This window comes from Embiotoca jacksoni, unplaced genomic scaffold (assembly GCF_022577435.1).
Source record: "Embiotoca jacksoni isolate LCO1_2020_lvr unplaced genomic scaffold, fEmbJac1.0.p SCAF_4, whole genome shotgun sequence".
Taxonomy (NCBI): Eukaryota; Metazoa; Chordata; class Actinopteri; family Embiotocidae; genus Embiotoca; species Embiotoca jacksoni.
Window position 1 is genome coordinate 1,048,116 of NW_027185392.1, and position 26,751 is coordinate 1,074,866.

The 26,751-nt window shown below is 44.6% G+C and overlaps 1 protein-coding gene across 2 annotated transcripts in view; it reads right to left on the reverse strand.

Moving 5' to 3' along the window:
- The window catches only part of LOC138209501 (endonuclease V-like), a 50,202-nt gene that overhangs the window by 21,744 nt on the left and 1,707 nt on the right, over positions 1 to 26,751 (reverse strand). The window contains exons 3-8 of one of the 2 annotated variants that reach the window (XM_069168126.1): positions 25,521 to 25,655; positions 23,956 to 23,995; positions 23,692 to 23,804; positions 18,955 to 19,023; positions 18,657 to 18,785; positions 5,773 to 5,842 (exon numbers count right to left, since the gene is read on the reverse strand). In XM_069168126.1, coding sequence (XP_069024227.1) covers positions 5,774 to 5,842; positions 18,657 to 18,785; positions 18,955 to 19,023; positions 23,692 to 23,804; positions 23,956 to 23,995; positions 25,521 to 25,655 — 555 coding nt within the window. In that variant the 3' untranslated portion in view covers position 5,773. The remainder of the gene's footprint in view (positions 1 to 5,772; positions 5,843 to 18,656; positions 18,786 to 18,954; positions 19,024 to 23,691; positions 23,805 to 23,955; positions 23,996 to 25,520; positions 25,656 to 26,751) is intronic. The other variant, XM_069168125.1, reaches the window with a different exon arrangement.

Genomic DNA, 26,751 nt, shown 5'->3' on the forward strand with positions numbered 1-26,751 from the left:
AGCAGAAAGAGGCGCTGAAGGCGAAAGCAGAGGTGGAAGGATTTCATAACGCGGAAGAAATCGCACCAGGTGAAGATTTTTCTTTCAATAATTCAGGTTATCGGTAAAACTTCACAGCAATAATAGCAATCAATGCCAACAGAGGAAATTCAATCCAGAATACAACCGGCACGTCACTCCGTCCCTCGAACCTCCGATAAGTTTTTATCCTCTTGTCTCGACTCCTTTTTCACTTCTCTCTCTCTCTCATTGATTTTTTTCCAAACTCCTGCTCTCCTTCTTTCTCTGAAACCCCCGTTGTTTCCCTCCTCCTCGTCCTCATCTCGGATCTCTTCATCTCCTCTCCCACTGCTCCGTCTTTCATGTCTCTCTCCGACGGAGACAGAAACTCTATTTCTCTTCCTCCGCCACCCAGGGACTGCTACAGACCCCGGGTCTGCTGTCGAGCCGGATCGGATCGGCGCCGGTGAAGGATTTTCAACCTTTCTCTCTCCATCTTGAGAAGAGACCGAGTCTTAAAATGGGATTGTGCTTACACGCAGGGGTGGAGCATGAAGGGGTTTCTACGGGTTGGACACACATCCGAGCGACACTCGCCACCAAAATGTAAAACAGTGGGACAAAACCAAACTATTAGAAATGTTTGTTACGTTAGGTTATAAATGAGCCAACGACACTCTGTCAGGTTATATGTTCATTCTGCCTGCCGTAGAACACGCAGTTAAAAAAAAAAAAGTTGAACTTGACTCCTCTTCAGTCCCTTCAGTCTCCCGGCCGGCACGAAGCTGGTACAATAACCCCACTCAGTGGCCGGAGACGTCCCACCTGAACGTCTGCTTTGACCTCATCGAGTCTCCGGGTGAGCCCCTTCGTACAGCTCGGAGCCATAAAACGAAAAAGGAAAGAATTTGGAGATTTTTTTTTTGTGTGTGTGTGCAACTAACACACGCAGCGACTCTTTGGTCAAGCGTTATTCATTTAAACCGGCTCATCCTCCTCCGTTTAGACCGTTTCCATCCGAGAAGTGTTGCGGGATCTGTTCTGCTCTGGATGACGTAACGCCGGTTCGATGTTGTCCCTTGTCATTATAACACGCAAGCACCCACGTGTGTTTTTCCCACAGCATCGACGCCACTACGGTTTCACGTTAAGCTTTGTTTTAACCGTATTTGATTATCGTTTTGATGGCAGATTTCTATAGTAAACAAACATTGTAATGATAGCGGTTCAAAATTACATGATAAATGCCGCTTTTGCCGACGGGACGTCCGACACAAGCAGAACAAAGCAGTAACAGGGATGCGTTGATGTGATTATTTTATTTTTTATTTATTTTTATTTTTTTAAAAGGAGGTTTTAAGCTAAAAAAATAAAAAATAAATAAATAGCTTTAAGTCACTGAACTTATAATGAGCAGAAAACCAGGCTGGCGTCGTGCTGAGCGGACAAGAAACAACCGCATTATTATATTCCCATTTATTTACAAGCTCACGGGTGTTTTCAGTGCAAAAAAAAACCTTTCACTGCTTAAACCTACTGTACAACTATGATGCCGCACAACCAGGCCTTTATAAACACACTATGCAAGAGGACCTTCACATTTATTGACAGAAAGAAGACCAAAAAAACACGTATAAAAAATAAATAAATAAATAAAAACAAGATTTAAAAAAAAAAACACGTATGAACAATACAGGTCCCACGTGAAATAATATAATTTTTTATTTTTTTTTAAACTTCATCAAAAATATATTTTGATAAAAACTTTCCCTGTCAGAAAAAGAGTTTGGAAAATTCAGATATTCCATAAAATTCCCAAACGACCGGAAACACAGTTTTCTGTTACAGAACAAACAGAAAACAACTAATTCTCAAACTATCACACACCGAATTATCAAATAACTGAGATAAGAGACAATAAATACTAAAGGTGCAGGAAATATAAAAAAAACAACAACAACAAACAACTTCTATTTAGATTGTCTGAGGTTGCTAAGCTAGTTAGCACACCGATTAAAACCGCCCGTTTCATTTCATGTTCAGTAACTAAATGTCAGCTGACACGTCGCATAACGAGACGAAACACTATTTTACATTTCTAACCAATTAAACAGTGGTTTCCTACCTCTGATGTTGTCCCCTGTACTCACAGCTGGAGACAAAAAAAAGCTCCGCACGTCGTCAACTTTCACCGAACTTCAAACGTAAGCACTTCCTGGTGGGTTGGTCCGATTGGTTGCGATTGGCTGGATGGCCGTTCAATCAAACTAGCTGGGCCAATAGGTTTTCGCGTGAGGAAACACCTCAGGAAAAAAAAAAAAAAAAAAAAAAAAGAACAGACTGTCTAAATCTAAATATGTGCAAAATGTGTCTGAAAGGAGATTTCTTCGGATTTATGTTGAAAAGAGACAGAGATTTTAATTTATAATGCTTCTGATACATGACCTAATCTGGTTGGACATAAATGTCCATGTTACCAGTGTCAAAGATGATTTATTGTGCAACTACTACATCCACAGCGGCTATTTTCCGCGAAATTTTAAGCACCAAATACATTTGAAAACTAAAAAACACAGAGATCACATAGCCCGCCTTTCAAAGAAAACATAATTCACAAAAACGTAACAATAAAAATGAAATCACCTTTCCTGTCTGGGAATGTGAAGGATTTTGACATAATATTATATCAAACCAACCACAATTACATGGAGTACAGTGGGATTACATTATTCTGGTGCTGTAAATCAGATACCAGGAACTCCTCACAGCTGTATTCTCTACTGTATTAAAGGGACAGCAAACTGGTGACAAGACTGAGGGATGCTACGTGCAGAAAAACGGGATATTAACACCAATACAGTGGATTTAAATCTATTTATTTTTAATGTATTTAAGTAAAAACTTTATTTTAGAATTAATATCAATCAATTTTGGTGCAACAACAACACGAATAGACATCAACTCATCCTGTTCTTCCCGTTCTTGACATTAGTGGAAATTTAAACAATCCAGGATTTGTTAGGACCTCGCATCTTCAGAATTGATTTTTAAACCGTTTTAATTTTTTTACCCATCTGCCTTATTTAGTTTTTCTGTCTTTGTTTCAGGATAATAGTTTATTTTCTAGTAGTTTTGATTTACCACAATGTATCTGACACCTGACACAAAATGATCTCTTTCTACAATAAAAAGAAAGTTTCACTCAGTAGGTATATCTTTCCTACTCATCAGGGTTCACGTACTTTGAGTAAAAACATGAAAGAGGAAGTCTGTCCACAGTTGAAATGCTTTGTGGGTAATCTAGGTAAAGTTATAACAAGTGTCGTGGAAAAACCTTCAGCTGGGCCAGAATTTTTTAGGTCGCTCCAAAAAAAAGTTTTCTTGACAAATTAAAACAAAGTGAGGTAAAAAAAAAAAAGTAAACTGAGGTCAGCAGAGTTTAATGTAAAGTGAGATTTACTGTATATCAAAAGATGATACAGGAATCTGAAGCTGTTTCGTGGAAAAGCAGCTAAAACAAACTCCTCAGGGATCCCGCTTATTTATCTAAACTGATCACGACTGTGTGGCGCTTCAGTCCATTTCTTTATTTAATAACCTCGGAGATTTCTCCACCATTATTCACTGATGTCCTAATAATCACGGCCTTGAGTATCTTCATCTTTACTACACTTTTAATTCACTGTTATTTCTAAAACATGGAAAATTAAAAGATCAAAATGAACATTTTTAATCTAACGTTATTTCCACAACATACAAATTGAATAAATAAATGGTTAATGGACCCTTATAAGTATATATTTAACGCCCTTTTTCACACTTTTCAACTGATTACTGTTACAAAATTATATGACTCACAGCAAGAAGGCACAGAATTAAAAACAAAAACAAAAAAACAACGGCTCTGGTTCTGCTGCATCAATTTTGAGTCTTTTCTTAAAGTAACAAAATTTATTTCGTTTTTTTGTTAAATTGCTGAACCAGTAGTTTCTGTGGTTTCTTTTGCAGATCTGCTGCATGTCTGTGGTCTGACACGAACAGCTCATGTCTTGGATCTCTATGCTCTTCTTTTCTCTCTCTGCTCTCCCATCAACCTGTCGAGGAAGATGGCCGCCCGCCTCTTAGCCTGGTTCTGTTTTTTCTTTCTGTTAAAGGAGAGTGTTTTCCGAGCAGCCGCTCCCTTTGTTAATTATTGAGTTGTTGGGTTCCTCCGTATAACATGTTAAGTGCCCAGAAAATAACCTGTTGCGTTGTGATTTGCCGCAGTAGAAATAAAACGGAGTTAAATTAAAGTGTTTTAAAAAAATGGCCACGTGGAGGCACCATAACCTGCTGACATCTTCTTTGATCTACGGCTTCACTTCTCACTTTATTCAACTGAAACATGTTCAGTAGGTCGCAAAATATCAAACAGACAAACCAACCTAATTAGTCACGTATCCAATAAAATGTTCCGCAATACACACACGCATTATAGCCGTGCTTGTAAATGAAGGGATGACCTGCCTAAAGCACATGCTTCTCCTGCTCTATCTGCTGGGGCACGGATCGAAGCGCCCGCGGCCCGCTGGATGAGCGCGAGGGTAAAGCTGGGTTAAGGCCCGGAGGAGCCCGGCTTCAGCCCTGCCGACTCAGCACAAAGCCTCCCTCCCCTGTCTCCGTCTCTTTGTAGAGAGGCTGATCAAAGCGTAGAGCGCGCTCAGAGGATTCACAATCGTCAGGGAGCTTCTGAGCGGATGAACACAGACATCCCATTATGTTTCCCAGCAGGTGGGGGCGAAGGAGGTGGGCGGGGCGGTGGGGGGGGAACCCGGGGGATGCCAGAGGGAACGCGCTCGGCCTGCGTGCGAGCAAACAGTGCGAGTGCGAGCTCACAACTTCCGTCCTCCCGGAGGTGCCGATTCTGTGCACGTTCCACGGCGCTCGCGTTTGGAGGGTTGAGATTGAGTGACGCTTGAGTTTTTCGAAGCGTCCGAGCGCGCCAACGGTCTGCGGCTTTGATCCGAAATGAGGAAGGTGGGGTCAAACTCTGCAGTACCGCCTGTTACTTCAGATGAAGATCACAGGATCAAAAGGCTTCCTCTCTCTCCCCATCCTCCACCTCTCTCCTCACTGCCTTAACCTGCGGCGTCCTCGTCTCACCTCTGCACCTCTGAAAATGCACAGAACCCGTCAGAGGCTCTTAAACTCTTAAAAACGTTGCCGCTCCGCTGCGGCAGGATGGAGTTATTTACTGTCACTGAGATCAGAGCGAGTTCAGAGATGAAATCCCCAGCCAGCTGCAGGACCGCTCCTGCACCGCTGACCTCTGACCTCCCTGCTGATGTGGGATGAAGCATAACAAAAAAATATTTCCTTACAGATATCAGGGCCGGTGCAGTTGAGACTAAACAGATGTTTGTACCGTTTTACAGCTTTACGATTCTCCCGTCTCGACTTTAATGAAGATAATAAAGCAGGAACTAAGACTTCTGAAACAATTTTGGTTTCCTGAAGACCCTTCTGTCCTCTGTTTACACTCCTCCACGATAGATTTGCTTAATCTGAACAGCAAATTAGATGAGGATGACTTGGCTTTCTACCAGCAAGCCGGGCTTTACTTTGGGATTTGGGGGAGTCTCCTTGATGAGTCACTAGCTGTGGCTTTTAAGCCTATTTTAAGACTGTAAATCACTGCTGCTGCACAAAGACTTCATAAGTGTGTGTGTGTGTGTGTGTGTGTGTGTGTGTACACAGACGTGTGAGAACCCACGTGTTGAATTTGCCACTTACCTCATTCTTTGATTGAGGTAGCTGCAGCTGGAAAGTGGATGCGAAGGTATTCTCTGGAGCGACAGTCGGCCTGAGGAAGAGGAGGAGGGAGGGTGGATGATGGAGAGAGGAAGACAGGAGGTGAGAGGAAGAGAGGTTCCACATTTAACAAGTTGTCACGACTTCTTTCTGCTGCTTCGGCTGCGATTGGATGCGAGCAGGAACTCTCTTACACCCCGAATACTTCTAAAGTCGGAAATTAAAATGAAGTGCCAGAACAATCTGATCTCTTCTGTTTGCTGCCAAATCGTACAAACAACATAAATCACTGTGGGACACAGTCGTCTGTTTGCAGACAGATTTCCGAGGCAGCGTCCTCTTCCAAACATCATTAGATTTTAGAAATTCAGAAAACAAGTTTCAGGGGATTCAAAATGACATTAATTGGCATTAACTACATCTTAAACTCTCAGATTCAAGCTGGTAGTGATGAAAGAAGGCGTGTGAGAACGATCCATGTTCAGCTCAGACATGAACAACAAAAACTGCATCGTATGTACAATATTATCAATGAGAAACGTCCCGTCATTAAACACGAGTGACAGACTTACGAGTGTTTTCAAGATGTACAAATATATCCCCGCTTCCAAAAAAGTTGGGACGCTGTGTAAAATGTAAATAAAATCAGAATGTGATGATTTGCAAATCATGTAAGCCCATATTTAATTGAAAATAGACTAAAGACAACATATAAAATGTTGAAACTGCTAAATTGTATTGCTCTATGAAAAATATGTGCTCATTTTGAATTTGATGGCAGCAAGACATTTCAAAGAAGTTTGGACAGAGTAAAAAAAAAAAGACAGACAAAAGAAATAAATCACCTGGTGGAACATCTCACAGCTAATTAGGTTACCTGGCAACAGATCAGTAACATCATTGGGTATAAAAAGAGTTTCTCAGGGAGGCAGAGTCTCTCAGCAGTGAAGATGGTGTGAAGTTCATCACTCTGAAAGACTGTGTGGGAAAATACTGCAACAGTCTAAGAATAATTTTTCTCTAAAATTGGAGGGAAAAATACAACAAACTGAAGTGAATCAGTTCAGAACCGGTTCTCCTGGACCACGGCTCCTGGCAAGGTGGAAATGCAGAGGTGAGCAGATGTGCACAGCTGGCTCTCTGCAGGGGCTTCTGATACATCCAGGCCACACACACACAAACATAAACACTAGCAGAGTAATGGCTTTGGTCCACTGGCCTGGGGCAGGTCTTTATCCTCTATCCCCCCAAAGGCTGTGAAGCCCTGCAGCTATGCCCTTCTGCTTCGCTCCCTCTTCCTCTCTAAATCCATCCTTCCTTTACCAAATCATTTTTATAATGCCCCTCCTTCCAGGAATTCACCTTCCCTCGCTCCATTGTTTTTTTTTTGTTTTCCCAAGCCAAATCCATTTTATCACTCTAATCAAACTTCTTCCTGCAGATCTCCCTCTCATCTCCACCCCGGGGCGACTCTCACATCTCCCTCCAAGCTCTCCTCCACCGTCCGGAATGTCAGACAGCCATATATTAACATTTAGACATCCTCCAGGCCCCAAAGGGGAGCTCTGCTTTAAATCAGTCACATCCTCTCACCACCTTCGGAAAAGTTGCACACGCCGACCGGTGCAGCCGGCGCCGGTGGAGCGCCGGTGTCAATCTGCACCGATGTTTCAGCCCGTCAGGTGTCTGATGCGACTGCCTTGAGCTTCTCTTCCTCTCAGTTTCTCCTCTAAGACCTGTCTGTTCCCTTCAAATTCCACTAAACACATTGACTCGCGTTGTCGTCAGTCAACGGGCTGCTCCACACGGAAGCTTTCGGTTTCAAAAGAGGAACGAACGGGGAAAGTTAAACTGCTTTCATTGTGCCGATCAGAGCTGGTATTAAAGTACATTATTATTTATGTTTTATTTTTTTATATGACTAGCCTGACATTTTTTTCTCACTGCAGCTCAACAATAACAATAAATATAGCAACTTTTATAATACAAATAACTTGTTCTTTAAATAGTTTTCTTAAAAAAAATAATAAATTAAGCAATTTCTGGTAAACCCAAATCAATTTCAGGCACAAAATGGACAACTTCCAGTTAGTTCCCACCCACTTCTGGTCTAAACCCCGCCCCCTCCGAGTACAGCTACAGAAAGTTTTGTTGGTTTAACAGATACAGATACAGATAATAGTGCACTCACTCGTCCTTAGTATTTACATCACTGATTAATCTTTCAATAGTTTTTTTCACATTTTATCAAATCTAAGAAACCCGATAAAAAATATTCATCACAGTTCCCCAAAGCCCACGATGACCTTTAAAAATTAATATTTTCTCCAAACAACAGTCCAAAACCAGAACATGTTCAATTCCCACCCACATTAAAAAACAGAAAAGCACTAAATCCCCACTTTTGACAGCCCGAGGCATCGTCGGGCTGTCAGACAGAGGGTCCACCTTCGAGCACACAAAAGTGTCTCTATAAATATTCAATGAGTTGCAATTGAATTTGGTCTCCAGAAGATGAATCACAATGACCGTTCCAGCCGGTCAAACTTTTATTCTGCTCAATACTTTGGTTTGTGATCAAATATCTTCCATCAGCTACAGCTAATAAACAAGCTAAACCGAGCATTATACCTGCTATATACAAGAATGTTATCTTTGTCACCGTGAGTGTGCAGCCAAAGCGTAATACACCCGTCTGTCCACCAGAGGACGCTGTGTCGGTTTCACGTTGTGCTTCGCAAATGAACAAGGAGTGATAAAGTCGGCGTAAGGTGGAGGTTGGGGTGGTTGGATGGAACAAACAAACTTTTAACTGGGAAACTGTAAGAAAACAAAAGGCAACGTGGGTTCATTTTACGTTACGAGAGTAAGTTACTTATGAAACGCTGCGTATTTAACTTATTTAAAACCCGTTAAATAACTTCTGTGACGTACCTAATGTTACTAGTCTAAAAATTAACCCTTGAGCTTTTTCCAACCACGCCTTCGTGGTTTCAGCCCCTTACTTTTCAAACATAGACGAGGCAAATCACGACACTGACACGGTGTCCTCTAGTGGACTGATGAGTGTATTACACCCTCTGGCGTGATACGGGGTCAGAGCATGTTAGCATGTGCTAACATTAGCACTGAGCTCAAAGCCTTGCCGTGCAGCAGAACCTCACAGAGACACAAGTTCATTAAACGAATTTATGAATAATCTATTCAAATCTGCTGGGTACTAAACAGTATATCTGCTGTTTATTGAACATATCCTCCAGCAAAAAAACACTAACAACTAAACAGCAATTTGTGGTAAAGTAATTACGTCGTTCAGAGATTATTTCAGATTACGTCACTTCAAATTTGGATGATGATGATGTGCTGAAATGTTTTTTTTTATTTTATAATTTAGTGTTGTCTACAAATTGAAAAGTGGCCTTCAACTCGTATGTAAATGAGCTGCTGCCTTCAGCAGATTTTACAATTCTATCATTAAGGGTAGAGTCTTGATCTCGACGGGACTAATGAAGACAAATAACGAGTACATTAATAAAACCAAAGCGTGGCTCGTTATGACCCCTACATCGATTCCAGCGAGTGCCTGAACACAAAACTCAGCACCAACAAGGAAACAAATAGAAGCTAAAGGAAAATCTATGTGACTCAAAGCGAGCGTGTCTTTCCCCACACGTTACGCAACACATAACTTTGTGTAAGACACAGAAAAAGTGAGACGTGTTATTGTTCAGCGCTGGGAGAGCAGAGCAGAGAAAAGGTGGAGCACAGTGACGGTGTGAAATCCCTGCGACGACAATTCTCCGTAGTTCTGGAGTCTCGGCGGTCTCACGACGTCTGGTGCGCTTCCGTTTCCGTCTTTAGCATCGTTTGCGCGAATCGGCTGTACGTGTGCACGTAGGCTGTGTTTGTGTTACTGCAGAGGTGACAACAACCGAAAATACACGAGCTCTGCGGGCCTGAATTATTCAGAGGGTGGAGAGCGATGCATGGACGGATGGACGGATGGCTGGATTGGATGGATGGATGGATGGGATGGATGGATGGATGGATGGATGGATGGATGGATTGGATGGATGGATGGATGGATGGATGGATGGATGGATGGATGGAATGGATGGATGGATGGATGGATGGATGGATTGGATGGATGGATGGATGGATGGATTGGATGGACGGACGGACGGACGGATGGGATGGATGGATGGATGGATGGATGGATGGATGGAATGGATGGATGGATGGATGGATGGACGGACGGACGGACGGACGGACGGACGGACGGACGGACGGACGGACGGACGGACGGACGGACGGACGGACGGACGGACGGACGGACGGACGGACGGGATGGATGGATGGATGGATGGATGGATGGATGGATGGATGGATGGATGGATGGATGGATGGATTGGATGGATGGATGGATGGATGGATTGGATGGATGGACGGACGGACGGACGGACGGACGGACGGACGGACGGACGGACGGACGGACGGACGGACGGATTGGATGGATGGATGGATGGATGGATGGATGGATGGATGGATTGGATGGATGGATGGACGGACGGACGGACGGACGGATTGGATGGATGGATGGATGGATGGATGGATGGATGAATGGATGGATGGATGGATGGATGGATGGATGGATGGATGGATTGGATGGATGGATGGATTGGACGGATTGGACGGATGGACGGATGGACGGACGGATGGACGGATGGATGGATGGATGGATGAAATGCAGGCAGCGGCGAGAGAAGAGGATAAACAGTACAGTGAGGAAGAGCGAAGTTGGGGAGAAATGAGAAGGTGAGAGGAAGTGGAAAAAGTGAGGACTCATCAAAAGCAAACCACACACACACACACACACACACACACACACACACACACACACACAGCTTGTGGGTCGGGGGGAGGAGGGGTGGAGGGAGATAAATCCTTGCATCTGTAGAGTGCAGCATTAAAAAAAAACTAACAAATAATAAAACCAGAAATCTTTGCTTCTTTGCACACAAATATATCCTGGGCTTCAATAAACTGCACACAAAACATGCATCAGCAATATCCCTCCTTCAAACACTCTGCAGTCATTCTCCTCCTCCTCGTCTTCCTCCTCCTCAATCTATTTTATTCTGTGCATGCACACTCCCCATTGCCTATCACTCACGTTGAAATTCCATCTGTTTTCGCAATCTGGGAGCACAGCTGTAGAGCGTTTTACATTACCTGTCTCCCTGCCCGACACAAAAAGGGGGTCTGGAAAGGGTGGTGGCGGTGGTGGTGGGGCGGGAGGAGACGGGGGGAGACGGGGGGAGACGGGAGGGGGGTATATGGAAACCCAGATCAGAGACCGGCTCGTGGAGACACATTCACCGCCTCTTAGGCTGTACACAATCCCACATCCAGAGAGCCCTGCAGGACTGGGTGGGGCGGGGGAGGGGGGTTATGTTTATGACATGCAAATGCAATGTAAACATCAGCAAAAGCCTTCCAGGAAACCGTTTTTAAAAGGGATGCTGGAGTAGCTTCAGACCACATGGGGACTTCTTACGACCCTACCTACGCATGAACTGTTCCTCAAGGAAGCCGGGAAGCAGCGAGATCCTGCAGCGTCCAGGTAACTGCTGCGTAAGAGGAGGGGAACGTAATTAGCGACGACTTCCGCTCCGAGCAAAGCACTCAGACAGATCGGAGAGGCTTCTGTCCATCCCAGCCAGCTCCTCACAGCCCCATTACCAACAGGATGTCTTCCCATCAGTGAGTGGAGGAGGTGGAGGAGGGGACTACGGGGAGTAATGGGGTTTAACCCCTCAGGCCACAAAGTCATATTTTGAAATTTCCACGAGTCAGTCGGTAACAACGCCGGGGCTCGATGGATTAGAGACGCGTGGGAGAGTTTTGAAAATAAGTGCTTGGTTGGAAAAACAAATATTTTTACTCACCGCCAATCTCAATGATAATTACAGAGTAAATAACAACCGTGCGACTCACCGTCGGTGACACCGATGAGATGAAACCTGCTCTAAAAATTCAGCCGCAACAGTTAAAAAAAACAGCTATTTCTGCTAAAAAAAAAAAAAAAAAATAGCTAAACCAAAGTTAAAAACCAGCTCACAACACTAACGACCAGCTAATAAAGATAACCAATAGCTAATAACGCTAAAACCCAGCGCCGAACCGAGGCGAGGGTTCGTTTTTATCGCCAATAGGATAATTGCGGGATTTTCACCAGTAATGATGTCCCTCCCGATGAGAGGAGAAATCGTCCGGAGCGGAGGAATTTTTAAAAGCTCGCGCTGGAGCTGTAAAAATGGTCTTTCTGATGAGGAGAGCCCGGTTTGAGACGTCACTAAATAATGCTTGAAGCGCACATCAAACGCAAGAATCTCATCGTGAAGCGCAGCTTTCGTTCTGCCGCGAGCCTTTTACAGCACACATTCAAAGAACAGAGACTCTTCCGCTGATGGCGGAGACACAAAGCTTTGGTTTCGAGTCTAAATCACAGGCAAAGGCGCAAAGGTGCTAATACAGCTCACATTTTTTTTTTATGTTATTGTCATAAAGCTGGAAGCTTGAATTTGTTATCTTTTATATGCCATTATTTGTTGTACCGATTTCCTGAGGCAACAAGGCGCCGGCCAGATGAACTCCACGTGACGCGGTCGGACAGGATACCAGTGTGTTTGTCAAGGAACATTAGCTTGAAGAAAATTAGGTTTCAGTGCTACTGCTGTCCATTAGAGCTGTTAAATGACTGCTGAAGGAGAGAAGGAGCAGGGGAGGGTGTGTGTGTGTGTGTGTGTGTGTGTGTGTGTGTGTGTGTGTGTGTTTTGTGTATCCGTGCACAATAGGTCGGAGCAGAAAGGTCAGAAGAGCGAGTTTCTACCTGGAGGTTTGCATGTTTCATTTATCAGAAAGGTGTCAAACACCGACGCATTAGTAGATCGCCATGATGGAGCAGAAGGGAACAAGTTGAAAACGCTATTACACCGTTTTCTTTCAGCATAACTTAACGGCAGTCGGAGGAGACAACGCAGCTCAGCCGACAGCAGCGCCTTCATGAATCAAAGGGTAACATTTAAAAAAACAAAACGTACATAAATCACCTGAAAAGGTCGAAACGTTTGAATTCTTGATTTTAGCCTTCGTTGTCCTGCGGTTCGTGTTATTTCCAGGCTTCTACAACCAACAGTGTAAAAATCTGTAAAATGTAAATAAAAACAGATTGCGATGATTTGCAAATCATGTAAAGCCATATTTAATAAAAAAAAAAAAAAAAAATAGCTCTTTAGGACCAGAGGATGCAGCGTCCTCCAAAACGAATTTCCAAAACATTTTGATTCCTCAGACCTCAGTCCATCTTAAATGAGCTCGGGTACCAGAGAAGCCGGCGGTGTTTCTGGATCATGTTCATATCTGGTTTCTTCTTTGCATGGTCGAGTTTTAACCTGCATTTGTTGCTGCAGCGATGGACTGTGTTCACAGACGATGGCTTTCAGAAGTGTTCCTGAGCCCGTGCAGTGATTTCCACTTACAGAGTTGTGTCTGTTTTTAATGCAGTGCTGCCTGAGGACCTGAAGATCACCACCATCCAATATTGGTTTTCAGCCTTGTCCCTTGTGTTCAGAGATTTCTCCAGATTCTCTGAATCTTTTAATGATATTATGAACCGTAGATGATGAAATCCACAAATTCTTAATTGTCGCACTTTTTGCCCTCAAAGCCTTTCAGAGTGGTGAACCTCTCCTCACTGGAGACTCTGACTCTCTAAAATGTTCATATTATACCGAATAATGCTGCTGATCTGTTGCCCAGGTGACCTAATTAGTTGGAAGATGTTTTTTTTTTTTAGTGTGACACAACTTTTCCAGTTTTTTGGTGATTCTGTCCCAACTTTTTTGGGGGGGGATGTTTTACTGCCATCAATTTCAAAATGAGCACATATTTTTAACGTTGTCTTCGATATATTTGATTCTATTTTTTTTTCCCAACAAATCAACAAAAGACTGCGACTCCGCTCCGATGTCGGCGGCAGCAACACGACATGACCGCGAGTTACTATAAGTGAACGAAGCCGAGCTCTCCGAGTCCCTTTTTACGGGCGTGGGAGTTGTGATTTTCGATCTGGAACGTGTTGGCCTCCTCTCCCTGCCCTCTACCTGCGTCTCTGTCGCTGTCACGGTGACCGGCCCGAGGATGAGGTGAGGCAGGTGTCCGCTTGCCTCCTACCTCCGTGACGCGTTGAGGCGCGGGACGCCGGAGGGGTGTGAGAATTTAATGGCGTGAGGGAGCGCGGCTCGGACGGGGCGTGAATTAAGCTCCCGATGAGACGCACACGCGTGTTTCAGTTTTTTCTCCGACTATGAGATTCTGCTGCAGTGCATTCACACATCAGCCTTCACTGCAGAATCCAACCATGATGTCATCTTTTCTCTTTCTGAGTCTGTGGAGCTGTGGGAGGCGGGGCTTATATCTCGATCGAGATAGGAGGAGAGGAAAAGAAACAAAAACAAACTAAATATATTTACATATCTTCTGAGGGTTAATTCGAAGTGTGTTTAATGTTTTACAAGATGAACACTCAGCTGCTGTGGTTTATGAAATCATTATCAAATATGAATGTGTAAAGAGCTGAAACAAGAGACTGTTATCCAACAATGAATAAACTTGGATGTTATTGTCATTGTTTTCCTTCCCTTTCTCAAATATGAATGTGATATCAGGATTTTTAAAGAACAGGAGCATTCAGCTCTCCCAAAACTGAAGGACTTTGATCTCTCTGCGCCAACTGCAACACCCGGTTGTCTTTGGTACGACCTGAATGACGAATGAAACGGGGACAAAATGGAATTAACACCGAATTCAGAATCTGATCAGAGATAAAGAAAAATTTCTTTCTGAAATTCTTCTTCTTGAAATTCTTCTTCTTCCTGAAATTCTTCTTTTTCTTCCCGAAATTCTTCGTCTTCCTGAAGTTCTTCTTCTTCCTCTAATTCTTCCTCTAATTCTTCTTCTTCTTCCTGAAATTCTTCTTCTTCCTGAGATTGTTCTTCTCCCGGAAATTCTTCTTCCTCAAAATCATCATCATCATTCTAAAAAATCATCATCTTCATCTCTTTTATTACAACCCCTCACCGCCACGAAGCCTCTCAGCAGTTCATTCGATGTGACGTCTCTTCAGCTGCAGATGATTGTGGGTCAGAACATCCAGAGAAGACTGTAAACTGGATGTAGCAGGACATCCTGGTACTTTTGACATACTCTATTTCACACACTGTGTACTTGGGCACACTGAATCTTTCTCAACACACTCAACAAGTGGAAACTGAGTATTCGGGGGGAAAATAAACAGGTGGTTACGCCAAGAAAACAAAAATCCAATAAAACACTTCATCGCAAACCTCCTGCCTTCAGACCACGTGACCTCCGAGAGTTAACCTGCCTCTGTTTACGTGTTCTTCTCGCGTTCAGACGACGCCTCCCTCCGGTGGACGGGGCGGAGTACTGCACGCTTTGACGTGACCTTTGTAATTCGACGCACGTCTGTCCCGCTGCCGCTTCGCGGCGTTTAGAACGACGCGACACGGGCGGTCTTCCTGTCGGACTGACATGTTTTTCTGAGGGAATTAAACGCGACACTCATCACACCTGGACCCGTGAGCGCTTCCTGTCTGCGATCTCAGAGAACAGGAAGTGTATGAAAAAGAAAACACGGCGCAGAAAAGACTGAGAGGAGAAGCGCTAGACTGAAAGATGATTGGACGGAGGAAGGTGAGAGCGTCCCTGCTTCTCTGTGATGTCCACATCCAGTGCTCTCCTCTCTCCCCCCCCCCCCTCCCTCTCTCCCCCTTCCTCCCCCCAGCAGCTAAAACACATCACACTCTGATGAAATAAACACACACACACATAGGAGGGGGATGAGTTAGCAGCTCCCCTAGAGAAAAAACTGATTTTGAGATGTGTGTGTGTGTGTGTGTGTGTGTGTGTTTTCTGTTAGGACTTCAAAGCGTGTTTAACAGCAGCAGCACAGCACAGCCTAGTGGCAGGACGAAGAAGCGCCGCCGGGCTGCAGCAGGGATCAGCCCAGGTCACGTTCTCCCTCTTCTTTTCTTGTACCCAAAAACAACAATCAGCATTTATTTTTATTTTTATTTTTTATTTTTTTAAGACTAAAACTTTGAAAAAAAATAAAATAAAAAATGCTCTAAACATTACGACTCGTGTGACTCACGACTGCTGCAGACGACCGTTAACTTCCAACACCCACTTATTACTTTTTTTTAGGAGTCCCAGCATGCACTGGGGCAGGAGGCAGAGTACACCACAGCTCCTTAATACGAGACAAGGGACGATAAAATATTCATTGTGATCTTTATCGCCACCAGTTCAGCTCGGTTTACTGAGTCCACTTGAACTTCTGCAGCCGGCAGTTAAGAAAAAGATCCTTCTGAAACGTCAGACAAGAGCTTTATGTTTGGACTCTGAAAACGTTGTTGTTTCAATGACATGAAGATCACATGTACGAGAGTCTGATCACCTCCCGCCTCCCATTTATCCAACTCAGATTTAACTTCTACAGCAGCTTCCATGCAGCGGTGCGTCCCAAACGCGCTTCACATCGCAAGATATTTCAATAAAAACGAGAAGAAAACTGGAAAACAAAGATTAAAACGAACCCCAAACAATAAATAAAACAGTAAAACAACAGAGCCGCAATTTTAAGCCGAGCCTAAAAGATATGTCTTAAGTTTTCTTTTGCAGATGTGCGCAGAAGTAAAAGTCCTTCAGGTCCTCGGGTAGATTGTTTCAGAGCGTCACGAAGGCTCAGAGCGAACTCTCCAAAATGTGTTTGCGGAGATCCTGGGATTAACGAGGAGGCCGGCGATGGAGGATCTGATGGATCTTTAAAAAGTAAATCTGATGCTGAGTTCCAGATGACGTCACTTCCCTCAGAACATTTGGGAGGGTGATGACCCTCCCAAATATCTGCAGCTTTCATTATTTTACCCAGAAATCAACAGTGTTTTTGTGTCCTCTGTTGAACGCACTCGATAAAAGCGCTGATTCTTCTGTCCAGCAGCAGCAGTGGAAAAAAATAAAAGTGTTCCGGAAAAGCAGCAGCTTCTTCAGACGCCTGCACTTAAAAATAAAAAGAGTTATGCCCCGCCCCCTTCCTCTAAAGTAGCCAAGATGGCGACCGTTTAGGGTGGAAAGTGTCCAGAGTTTCCCTTTTTCAAATGATATAAATCAAACCTTTTCCACAGATTTCATCGAGTCTCTTGTTGTTTTGCCGCCTTTCACTTTCCCACAGAAGCATGAGTCATCGTGCTCTGGTGTCCTGCAGCGTGTTCACTTTGTTTGGCTGAGAGAACAAAAACAACAACAACAACACACACACACACACACACACACACACACACCTACACACACCTACCAGCCTGCACAGTACACACGTTGTATAACTGGACAAATCTTACTGTTAATATCAAGCAAAGATCCTGGACCACAAACTTTAACCCGGATACAAGTTTGCGTGCTTCCATCGTCACCGTGGCAACCTGCAGCTTCGTCGCGTCGTGTTGCCGTCCGAACCTGTTTGCAGTTTTTTGCAGAGCGTCTGTAATTCGGCCGCGGACGTCGTTCCCCTCGAGGCCCGGCTGCCGAGGAGCGCCGCCCGGCTCGCACCTCCTCGCTCCACAGCGGGACGCCGTTACGCAAAGCGATGCTCGCCTGTCTTTTGTGGTTCTTTTGTCTCCTCCTTCACACTGCTCCGCCGCAGCTTTTTGCAAGCAAGTTTGTTTGCTGTTGTGCAAAACTTGTGGTGTGTTGTTTTTTGAGGGGAACTCGCTCACGCAAAGTTTCCGTGCTTTCTTTTGCAGATATTCCTGAAGCTGCATGTCTTTGGTTTACTGGCTTTAACAACAGTTCATGTCTTCATGTCTCGTCGGAGGTTTCTTTAGTTAAAAGAGGCTTTTTCCTTCCTTCTGTCGGAGGTTTCTTCCTGTTAAAAGAGAGTTTTTCCTTCCTTCTGTCGGAGGTTTCTTCCTGTTAAAAGAGAATTTTTCCTTCCTTCTGTCGGAGGTTTCTTCCTGTTAAAAGATAATTTTTCCTTCCTTCTGTCGGAGGTTTCTTCCTGTTAAAAGAGAGTTTTTCCTTCCTTCTGTTGGAGGTTTCTTCCTGTTAAAAGAGTTTTTCCTTCCTTCTGTCGGAGGTTTCTTCCTATTAAAAGAGAATTTTTCCTTCCTTCTGTCGGAGGTTTCTTCCTGTTAAAAGAGCTTTTCCTTCCTTCTGTCGGAGGTTTCTTCCTGTTAAAAGAGAGTTGTTCCTTCCTTCTGTCGGAGGTTTCTTCCTGTTAAAAGAGAGTTTTTCCTTCCTTCTGTCGGAGGTTTCTTCCTGTTAAAAGAGAATTTTTCCTTCCTTCTGTCGGAGGTTTCTTCCTGTTAAAAGAGTTTTTCCTTCCTTCTGTCGGAGGTTTCTTCCTGTTAAAAGAGAATTTTTCCTTCCTTCTGTCGGAGGTTTCTTCCTGTTAAAAGAGTTTTTCCTTCCTTCTGTTGGAGGTTTCTTCCTGTTAAAAGAGAGTTTTTCCTTCCCTCTGTCGGAGGTTACTTTAGTTAGAAGAGTTTTTTTTCTTCCCTCTGTTGGAGGTTTTTCTCCCTTAAAGGAGAGTTTTTTTCCCCCCTAACTTACGTGGGAATTGTTGAATTGTTGGGTTTCTCTGTATGATGTAAAGTTCTGCTGCATTTAGTGCCATGAAATAACCTGTTTTTATTTGGCGCTATTTTAAAGAAATTGAATTGAATTGTATAATTAAACTTGACCTGTTGCAGTGTGTGTGTGTGTGTGTGTGTGTGTGCGCGCACCTGTCTGATGGGCTCAGGCACCCGGTAGCGGCAGCAGGAGTGTGTGAGGCGGACGGCCGTGTCCAGGCTGATCTTGTGGCCCACGGAGACGTACACCGGCTTCGAGCTCTTGTCGGAGCTTCGCAGCGCCTGAATTCAAACGGGAAAAGTCTCAGCGTTCGTCTCTCGATGGCAATCATCGTCACAGTTTTGTTAAGTTTTGACTCTCAGCTGGGTGGGTGTCCGTTTGAAGTCAGCAGCATCACAATAACCTTTGGTAAAAGCATTTGTTTTCTATTTTTCGTGTGCACCGCCGCACCTTGCCGAGCACTTTGCCTGAGGCGGCGGTGAGTGGGAAGCTGTCTCCTCCTTTCTGCAGAGCAGCTATCTGCGGAGGCAAAGAAACAAACATCAAAGTCAGAAAACATGTACAGCATGCCAAAACAAAGAGCAAGAAACTATTAGCCTGATGTGGAGGCTTCGCTCTCTCTCCTCCTCTTTAACCTTTGAATAACTCCATTATGTCCAACTGCAGCTTCAACATGTAAAACTGTATTTTTTTGAAAGGATGGTGAGTTATGTCTTTGACTGACTGCAAAATGCCTGAATACATAAAGGAAAAGAAATTCCTGCCGCAACCAAAAAAAAAATAAACGTGTGGAGAAAAAAAAACATCTTCAAATTTGACTCTTTTCAACCTGGAAACAGGTTGTAATAAAGTGGAGCACCTAAAAAAAAAAAGATCTTTCGGAACTTTTATTTCTTTGAAAAATCCAAACAAAACCTTTTTTTTTTTTGTCAAAACAGAATTTCAGGTAATATTTATAAAAGAAAATACTATTATTCCTCAAAATTTCTATTCATGTTGACGGCAATGTTAATAATTATTGAATGAATTATAATTATAATTAAAATGATAAAATCAACATATAATAAACTTTTTTCTCAGCTTTAAAACAAACAAATATCTACAGAAAAACTACACAAGTTCAAATAAAAAAAAATAAAAAAAAAAACATTATTGAAAACTGTAAGAGCAAACCATCAGCAACAAAGACCTGTTGTGGTTTTTTTTTTGTTTTGTTTTTGTTTTTAATAACGGCAGAGCAGAAATCTAATTATTCCAAAAGCTCCGTATATGAAAAAGTGTAACGAAAGATTTGTCATCCGCATGGTGAGTCACCATTTACCGGATAACACTTTTTACGAGTCCTCTTACATCGGGGTATTAAATCAGAATAAAGGAAAAGGCTTCTTTTTGTTTTGATGGGATGATGATGTACTCGGGGAAACTTCTCCGTTTAATCCTGCAGGATCTAAAAGTTTTCGCTCAAAGAGACGACGCAAAGTCAGAACGTCGCGATGCCTCCGACTTGTGTGCAGCTGTTTACGGGCCAGAGCGATGAAGGGAGTTTAGCCTCCGTGATGGATGGAGTGTCGGCTCCGCTGTGACTGATTACAGCAGGCAGCCAGCGGGGAGACAGGAGGGGCCGCACGGGGCCCCCGATCCCGGCTGGGTTGAGGCCAGTAGTGTGTGTGTGTGTGTGCGTGTGTGTGTGTGTGTGTGTGTGCGTGCGTGTGAGAGAGAGAAAGAGGACAGAGGCCAGAACAGCAGAAGTCAGAAACACAGAGCGAGTCATCAATAACAGCCGTTTGAGTTTCAGCCAAGTTATCAGCGAGGGAGAAAGACAACGAGAGACACGGAGAGGGAGCGAGACGAAGAGATGAAGGGCGAGGAAGAGGAGGCACGGACGAGGAGGCTGAGGAGCATCAACAAGGACCCAGAAAGAAACATTTTCTACCACCTTTCATCTTTTCCCGTTTTGTCTCCGACTCATCGAACGCATTATGCTCAGCCGCAAACAGCGAGGAGAGAGCGGGTCGAGATGGACCCCGTCCACGTTAATGGGATGTCCGCTCGGCCTTTAATGGAGGCTATAAAAAGCCTCCATCTTACCATCGGGCTCCATTATTTACTCCTAAAGAGAAAAATATACTCGTTGCTTTCCCCTCTGTCTGGTTTTTAAGGCTCGTGTCATTTCCCTGGACTTGAAAAATATTTAAGTTTGATTAATTTACAGTTCGATTTTTCTGCAGATTTATAGGAATACTTTTTTTTTTTTAAGAGTGAGACGGGTGGATCGATGTCACTCTCCTGTCTGCTGTCTGAGGACTCGGAGAGTTGTTAGGGATGTTAGCAGTTTGTTAACATTGTTAACTGTATGTCAACTTGAATTGAGATGTTTGTTTTTTTAGCGATGTCAGCTGTTTGTTAGCTGGATGTTAATTTGAGTTTATCTGGGTTTTTTTTAAGCAAAATTAGCTCCGTTAGCTGGTCGTTAACTAGAGTTTAGCTGTTTGTTTGTTCTACTTCGACCTCCGGAGGCGTCCGGACGGAAAAACATTCGCTGCAAACCACCTGAACCGTGTCGCCGTGGCGACGGGGTTCTCCAACGTTCCTCAGCTTAGACGACACAATCGCAGCTCCTCGCCGGTCCGACTCACCCGAGTTCACTCGCCGCTACTTCTTTTCCGTTCCCAAATAATTCGTCACAAACTTTAACGCGCGCTTCTCTGATCAAGTTTCATTTTTTTTTTTTTTTTTTTTGCTTTAAGGAGTATTTCTTTTTTTTTTTTCACTTTACTTCCTTCCAATGGCCGCACACTTTCCTCTGATGAAGACATACACCTTCACTCTGGAAGCCGGCACATGTAATTGCTGCAGAAGAAAACTCAGTAACCTTCAGAGGCACTTCTCAGACTACATATTGGTTTTTAGAAAAACTGTCAGTTTGCTGGCGCCGTTGTTGGAAACTCTGACATCTAACTGATGCTGGCAGCATATCGGCTGTCAGCGGTACGAGGCGGCGGCGGCGGCGGCGGCGTGGGGATCCGTTGATGGTTAATCTTGTTTCTGAAGAGCTAATTTGCTGAAATTTGGTGGGGAGCCCGACGTGGCTCGTGTTTCACGGATTACTTCACAGCTAATTTCCCACCTAGCACTTAAAGTCGGCGTTGACTCGAGGCATCGCTGTTCTCCGCGTCCATGAGGACAAATTAGACGAAGCCCCAGAGACGGAGAATCATACGAATGCGGCGCTCTAAAGTTTCATGCGCGGCGACGGATCCAAAGCTTAAAGCTCGAGCCCAAAAGACCCAGCAGAGGCGCGCGGTGCCACAGCTACCCGATACTGGAAAACAAGCCGGCCGCTGGTGTTTGGACGCGGACGGTCGGCGGAGGCGCGCGACTGCGTCCCCGAGGGGGGGTCACCGTCCTCCGCGTAAACAGAGATCTGATTTCTCCCGACGGCAGAGACGAGCTAATATTTTCAGACGCCAGAGCCACTAACTCTAATTGATGGAGATGGATACGCCGCTGCGGAGAATTGAATTAGCATCTCGCACGACTCGACGAGGACCGTCGGGGTAAGCGGACGGTGCAGCGCCTGCTAAGTGAGCTCGCGGTACGTCAGATGTCCAATCTGGTTCCCTCGGAGTATCACTCAGCGTTAAGGCGAATGTCCATCACTGCTATTTTCCACGTTGGTATATATTGAAAATTTGCATATTGAAACTTTTCTTCCGGAAGCACTTGAGCTCAATTATTATCACTGTCGCCTCAGAGCAGAACTAACAGGTGTTTGTTCCCGTTCGACTTGTATTCAAAAAGCCACCTTGGCGACACGGGCAGGCCTCGGCATTCGCGCCAACGCTCACATGCGCGCAGACAACGACGCGCAAACGCACACACGGGCGCAATTCAACAGCAACCGGGAGCTCTGTCCATCGCTTCCTCCATCCCTGACATTTCTTCACTTTTATTTTTTTTTTTTTTAGACGCAGCGGGCAATAAACACAACGAAACAGCGATTAAACTTTGAAAACTTTAAATATTTAATCGCCTGACTCTTGTTAAAGTTGGCAGCGAGGTTACAGGAGAAATACTGACCGCTACTCCAAATACAACCGTGTTCCCCCCCCCCCAAAAAAAAGTTGGGACACTGTATAAAATGTTCATAAAAACAGAATGTGATGATTTGAAAGTCACATTAACCCATATTTAATTGAAAAACATCACATTTTATTGTTTAAAAAAAAAAAAAAATGCTCATTCTGAATTTGATGCCAGCAACACGTCTCAAAAAAGTTGGTACAGGTGCATGTTTACCACAGAGTTGCATCAACTCTTCTTTTTACAAAACTCAAACTAAACCTTTGGGAGCTGAGCAGACCAGTTGCTGTTGTCCAAATATTGCCTGAAATAGGATTTCAGCTTCATCACGGATGCAGGCCTTTTTAAACTGCGCGCGGACAACAAGCAGGATGGTCCCTCTCCTCGTTTGCTCGGACGACACAGAGTTCATGATTTCCAGAAATGTTTACAAATTTGGATTCGTCAGACCACAGGACAGTTTTCCACTTCGCCTCGGTCCATCTTATAATGAGCTCGGGTCCAGAGAAGCCGGCGGTGTTTCCGGACCATGTTTCTATCTGGTTCCTTCTTTGCATGGCGGAGTTTTAACCTGCATGTGTGGATGCAGCGATGAACCGTGTTCACAGACGATGGTTTTCAGAAGTGTTCCTGAGCCCATGCGGTGATTTCCACTCCAGAATTGTGTCTTGTTTTTAGTGCAGGACCCGAAGATCGCCACGACCATCTAATACTGGTTTTCAGCCTTGTCCCTCGTTTGCAGAGATTTCCCCAGATTCTCTGAATGTTTTTTGCAACATGGCATCAAATTCAAAATAAGCACATATATTTCGTAAAACAGAAGAATTTCTCAGTTCCAACATTTGATATGCTGTCTTTGTTCTATTTTCAAGTGAAATATGGGTTTGCGTGATTTGCAAATCATCACATTCTGTTTCTATTTACATTTTACACAGCGTCGCAACTTTTTTCGAGACACGGTCGTACAAAAGACGTTTGAATTATTTTTTTACCGAAACCACTGACTTGACGAAGCTGCGCAGCGCAGCGGGGGGGAAAAACAGACGCACGCGTCTGCAACAGTTTTGGGTTGTAATCCTCGATAATTGTATGCAATGCTCTTACTTGCGATTGGTGCTCCTCGCTCTTGTACACGCCGTGCACCTGCAGCAGGTTCTTGGCCACGCCCACGCAGGCCAGCCCCGACAGCACGCCCAGATGACACGCCAGGCCGAACTCTGCCAACGGTCCAAACGGCACAATCCTAAACTCAAGTTTCTGGGCTGAAACCGCAGACTGTTTATAAAAACGGACGACACGACGCGTTCCTGGAAATGAAGGCTCCGAAAATACGACGCCATTGCTTCGAACATTATTTTGTCTCCTCACCTCTGTAGTGGAAGAGACCGTTACCGTCCACCAACACCACCTGCAGACAGGGAACACGATGCAGACACAACGAGGATTAATTCACAAGTAGTAGTAGTACAAAAAAAATAAAAAATAAAAATATATATATATATATATATATATTTGTAACATTCACACATGTAACAGGTGAAGTGAAGAATGTTAATCCTGGATACTTAAATCGTGCTCTTACATACCAGTACTCTCACTCCTGTAGTATTTGTGTCAACATGTTAGTGTTGTTCAAACTGCACAATTACAGGAAATAACCGCAACATTTGAACGCATCACCTGCCAACATATCTGCAGCTTTAATTATTTTACCCAGAAATCCACGTTTAATGCACACAATAAACACACCGACGGAAAGTCTGCAAGTACATCATCCGGGTACTTAGAGCATGTTTCCGTGCTTGTCACGTGTGCACTCGAAATAAGTGAGTCTACGCCATTTGAAACAAATCATCCCCCTTGTCAGGTGTGTGTGTGTGTGTGTGTGTGTGTGTGTGTAAGCAGCAGTGTGTCTTCGAAAGTTGAATTCAGTAGGAGCTGTAATAGATTTCTAAAAAAACGTCCAGCTCCAACACACCGATGGATTCGTGACTCCACAGACGTTCATAAGTCACCGGGAAAACTCACTTCAAAGGTTGCAGGTAAAGGGAGCAGAAATCTGTCCACAGCTAAATGTCAGAGGAAGTAAATCCAAGTGTGTGTGTGTGTGTGCGTGTGTGTGTGTGTGTGTGTGTGTGTGTGTGTGTGTGTGTGTGTGCGTGCGTGTGTGCGTGTGTGCGTGTGTGTGTGGTTGGATTAGAGGTGACTCTTTGAGAAACAGCGACAGGAGCTGTAGTTCGTTCTGTGTTTAAAGGAACAGTACGCAGGATATACCGACATCTAGTGGTGATGGGGCAGGTTGCAACAAAATAAATTTAGCAAAGAATAAGAAATTCAATTTAAATGTAAAATGAGAATTAAGACAAAAATAAAGTCGCAGGTGGGAATATCGCAGGAAGAAATGCACTTGCTTCATAAATAAGGAAGACCGTGTATAAAAATGCTCGTAGCTTCCGAGAAGGGAGGGGGGGGGGGGGCGTGTCTGTTTGATTGACAGGCCTGTGGTGCAGTCAGGTCACAGCTATCGGTGGGCGGGACATAGTATCGTCAGGTTTCCAATCAGATCAGTCGGATCCACCGCTAGCTCCTCCCCCGGCCCGTCCAAATATGGTCACTTCCTGCTCCGGACCGGCAAGATGGTGAAGGACAAAATCTGAACATTTCGGGGTGACGTCACAGTCGGTAGCCACTCCCCAGCCTATGTTAGCCTCGCCTAGTTTGTTAGCCGTTTTAAAACCGACTAAAACAAAACACGCAGAAATGTAGTGCGTAGATAACGTTGACCTCCCGAGCTCCATTTGGTCACCGGCGTGAGAGTTTTGTCGCTCCCCGAAAGAACGAGGATACGTTTCCCCGACCGTTCAACTCATTTCAAATTGAACCCAACTTTAAACCCGAGGACATATATGTTTGACATGTTTGAGTTTCCAGACCTGAGGGTAAAGAGCAGGCTGGTTCCTCTTCAGCCGCCGCAGAGCCTCCAGGAGGAACGGGGTCTCCCTGAAGGCCAGGAAGCCGGCGATGTAGGGGGCGGTGAGGGTCACCATCTGACTGTCTTCGTACAGCACCTGGCGGGACGGAGAAACAAATCTCACATCTTAACGAAACCTGACCAGGCGTCTATTCACCGCACCGGGTTTAAATACGTCACATCTGGAGCTGGGACAGTGACGCCGTCAGGGTGCAGGTGCTCTGGACAAATGCATCCACCCCAGAGTGAATATGTAAGAGCGACTCCACGGGAGCTCGCACAAGCTGTGCAACATAATCGCCAACATCCCCCATATGGCACAAACTGAAACATCTGGTACTTGTTGAATAAAGGCTGCGAACATATTCTGACCGTCAGACGGTTCGTTCTGCGGAAGACTCCTGAAGCATTTGGAAAGAGGACACGGTTTCAATTTACGGTGAAATGATGGGATGGGAATTGGTCCCCCAGACTCAGACTATCAACACCGAGCTCTGGCGGGACCTTCCGAGGCGTCCGTCCTCGTTCGGACTTCTTTTCGGGCCTCGTCGTCTTCAGGCCAGTCTGGGTTTCGTGCTTCCCGTTTGATTTTTGAAATGTCCACGATCGGTTTCACCTGTCCCTCGTTGTCCTTCCCTCCGTGCTGTATTCAGTCCGTGCGCTCTTCTTCCCTCCTTGTCAGTTTGTTTCAGTCACCTGCCCGTGGCTGCCTCTTTTTTGAAACCCGGAGAACGCAAACCACCTGAACTGCGGCGCCATGGCAACAGGGTTCTCCAACATGACAACCCGCCAGGCGGTCCGCGCTCTGAACAGGGTTTGTGAGCCACATCCTTTAAAGATATGAGCATAATTCATGCGTAGAATGTGAACTATTCAGAGTGGACTGCACAGTCTGCGCAGGGAGTAAACTGCTCTGCACATTACAAACTCATTTTTCACACATTGCTGCCTCCTGCCGTCTCCGAACGTCTCCGTCTGTCCTCCTTCTCTGATCTGTTTTCATCCGACCTCCTTCGTTATCAGCAGTTGCTCGAGCCGTCACGACTTCTCTACCCGGCGTAAAAAACAATTTTCCGCTCACAATGGGAGGATGCTTCAAGGTCTCGAGCGCGGTTAAATCCGACGTTTTAATCAAAGCGGACGAAGCATTTAACCGTTGCACAAAGAAGAGCCGCGACACTCGAATGTTGTCT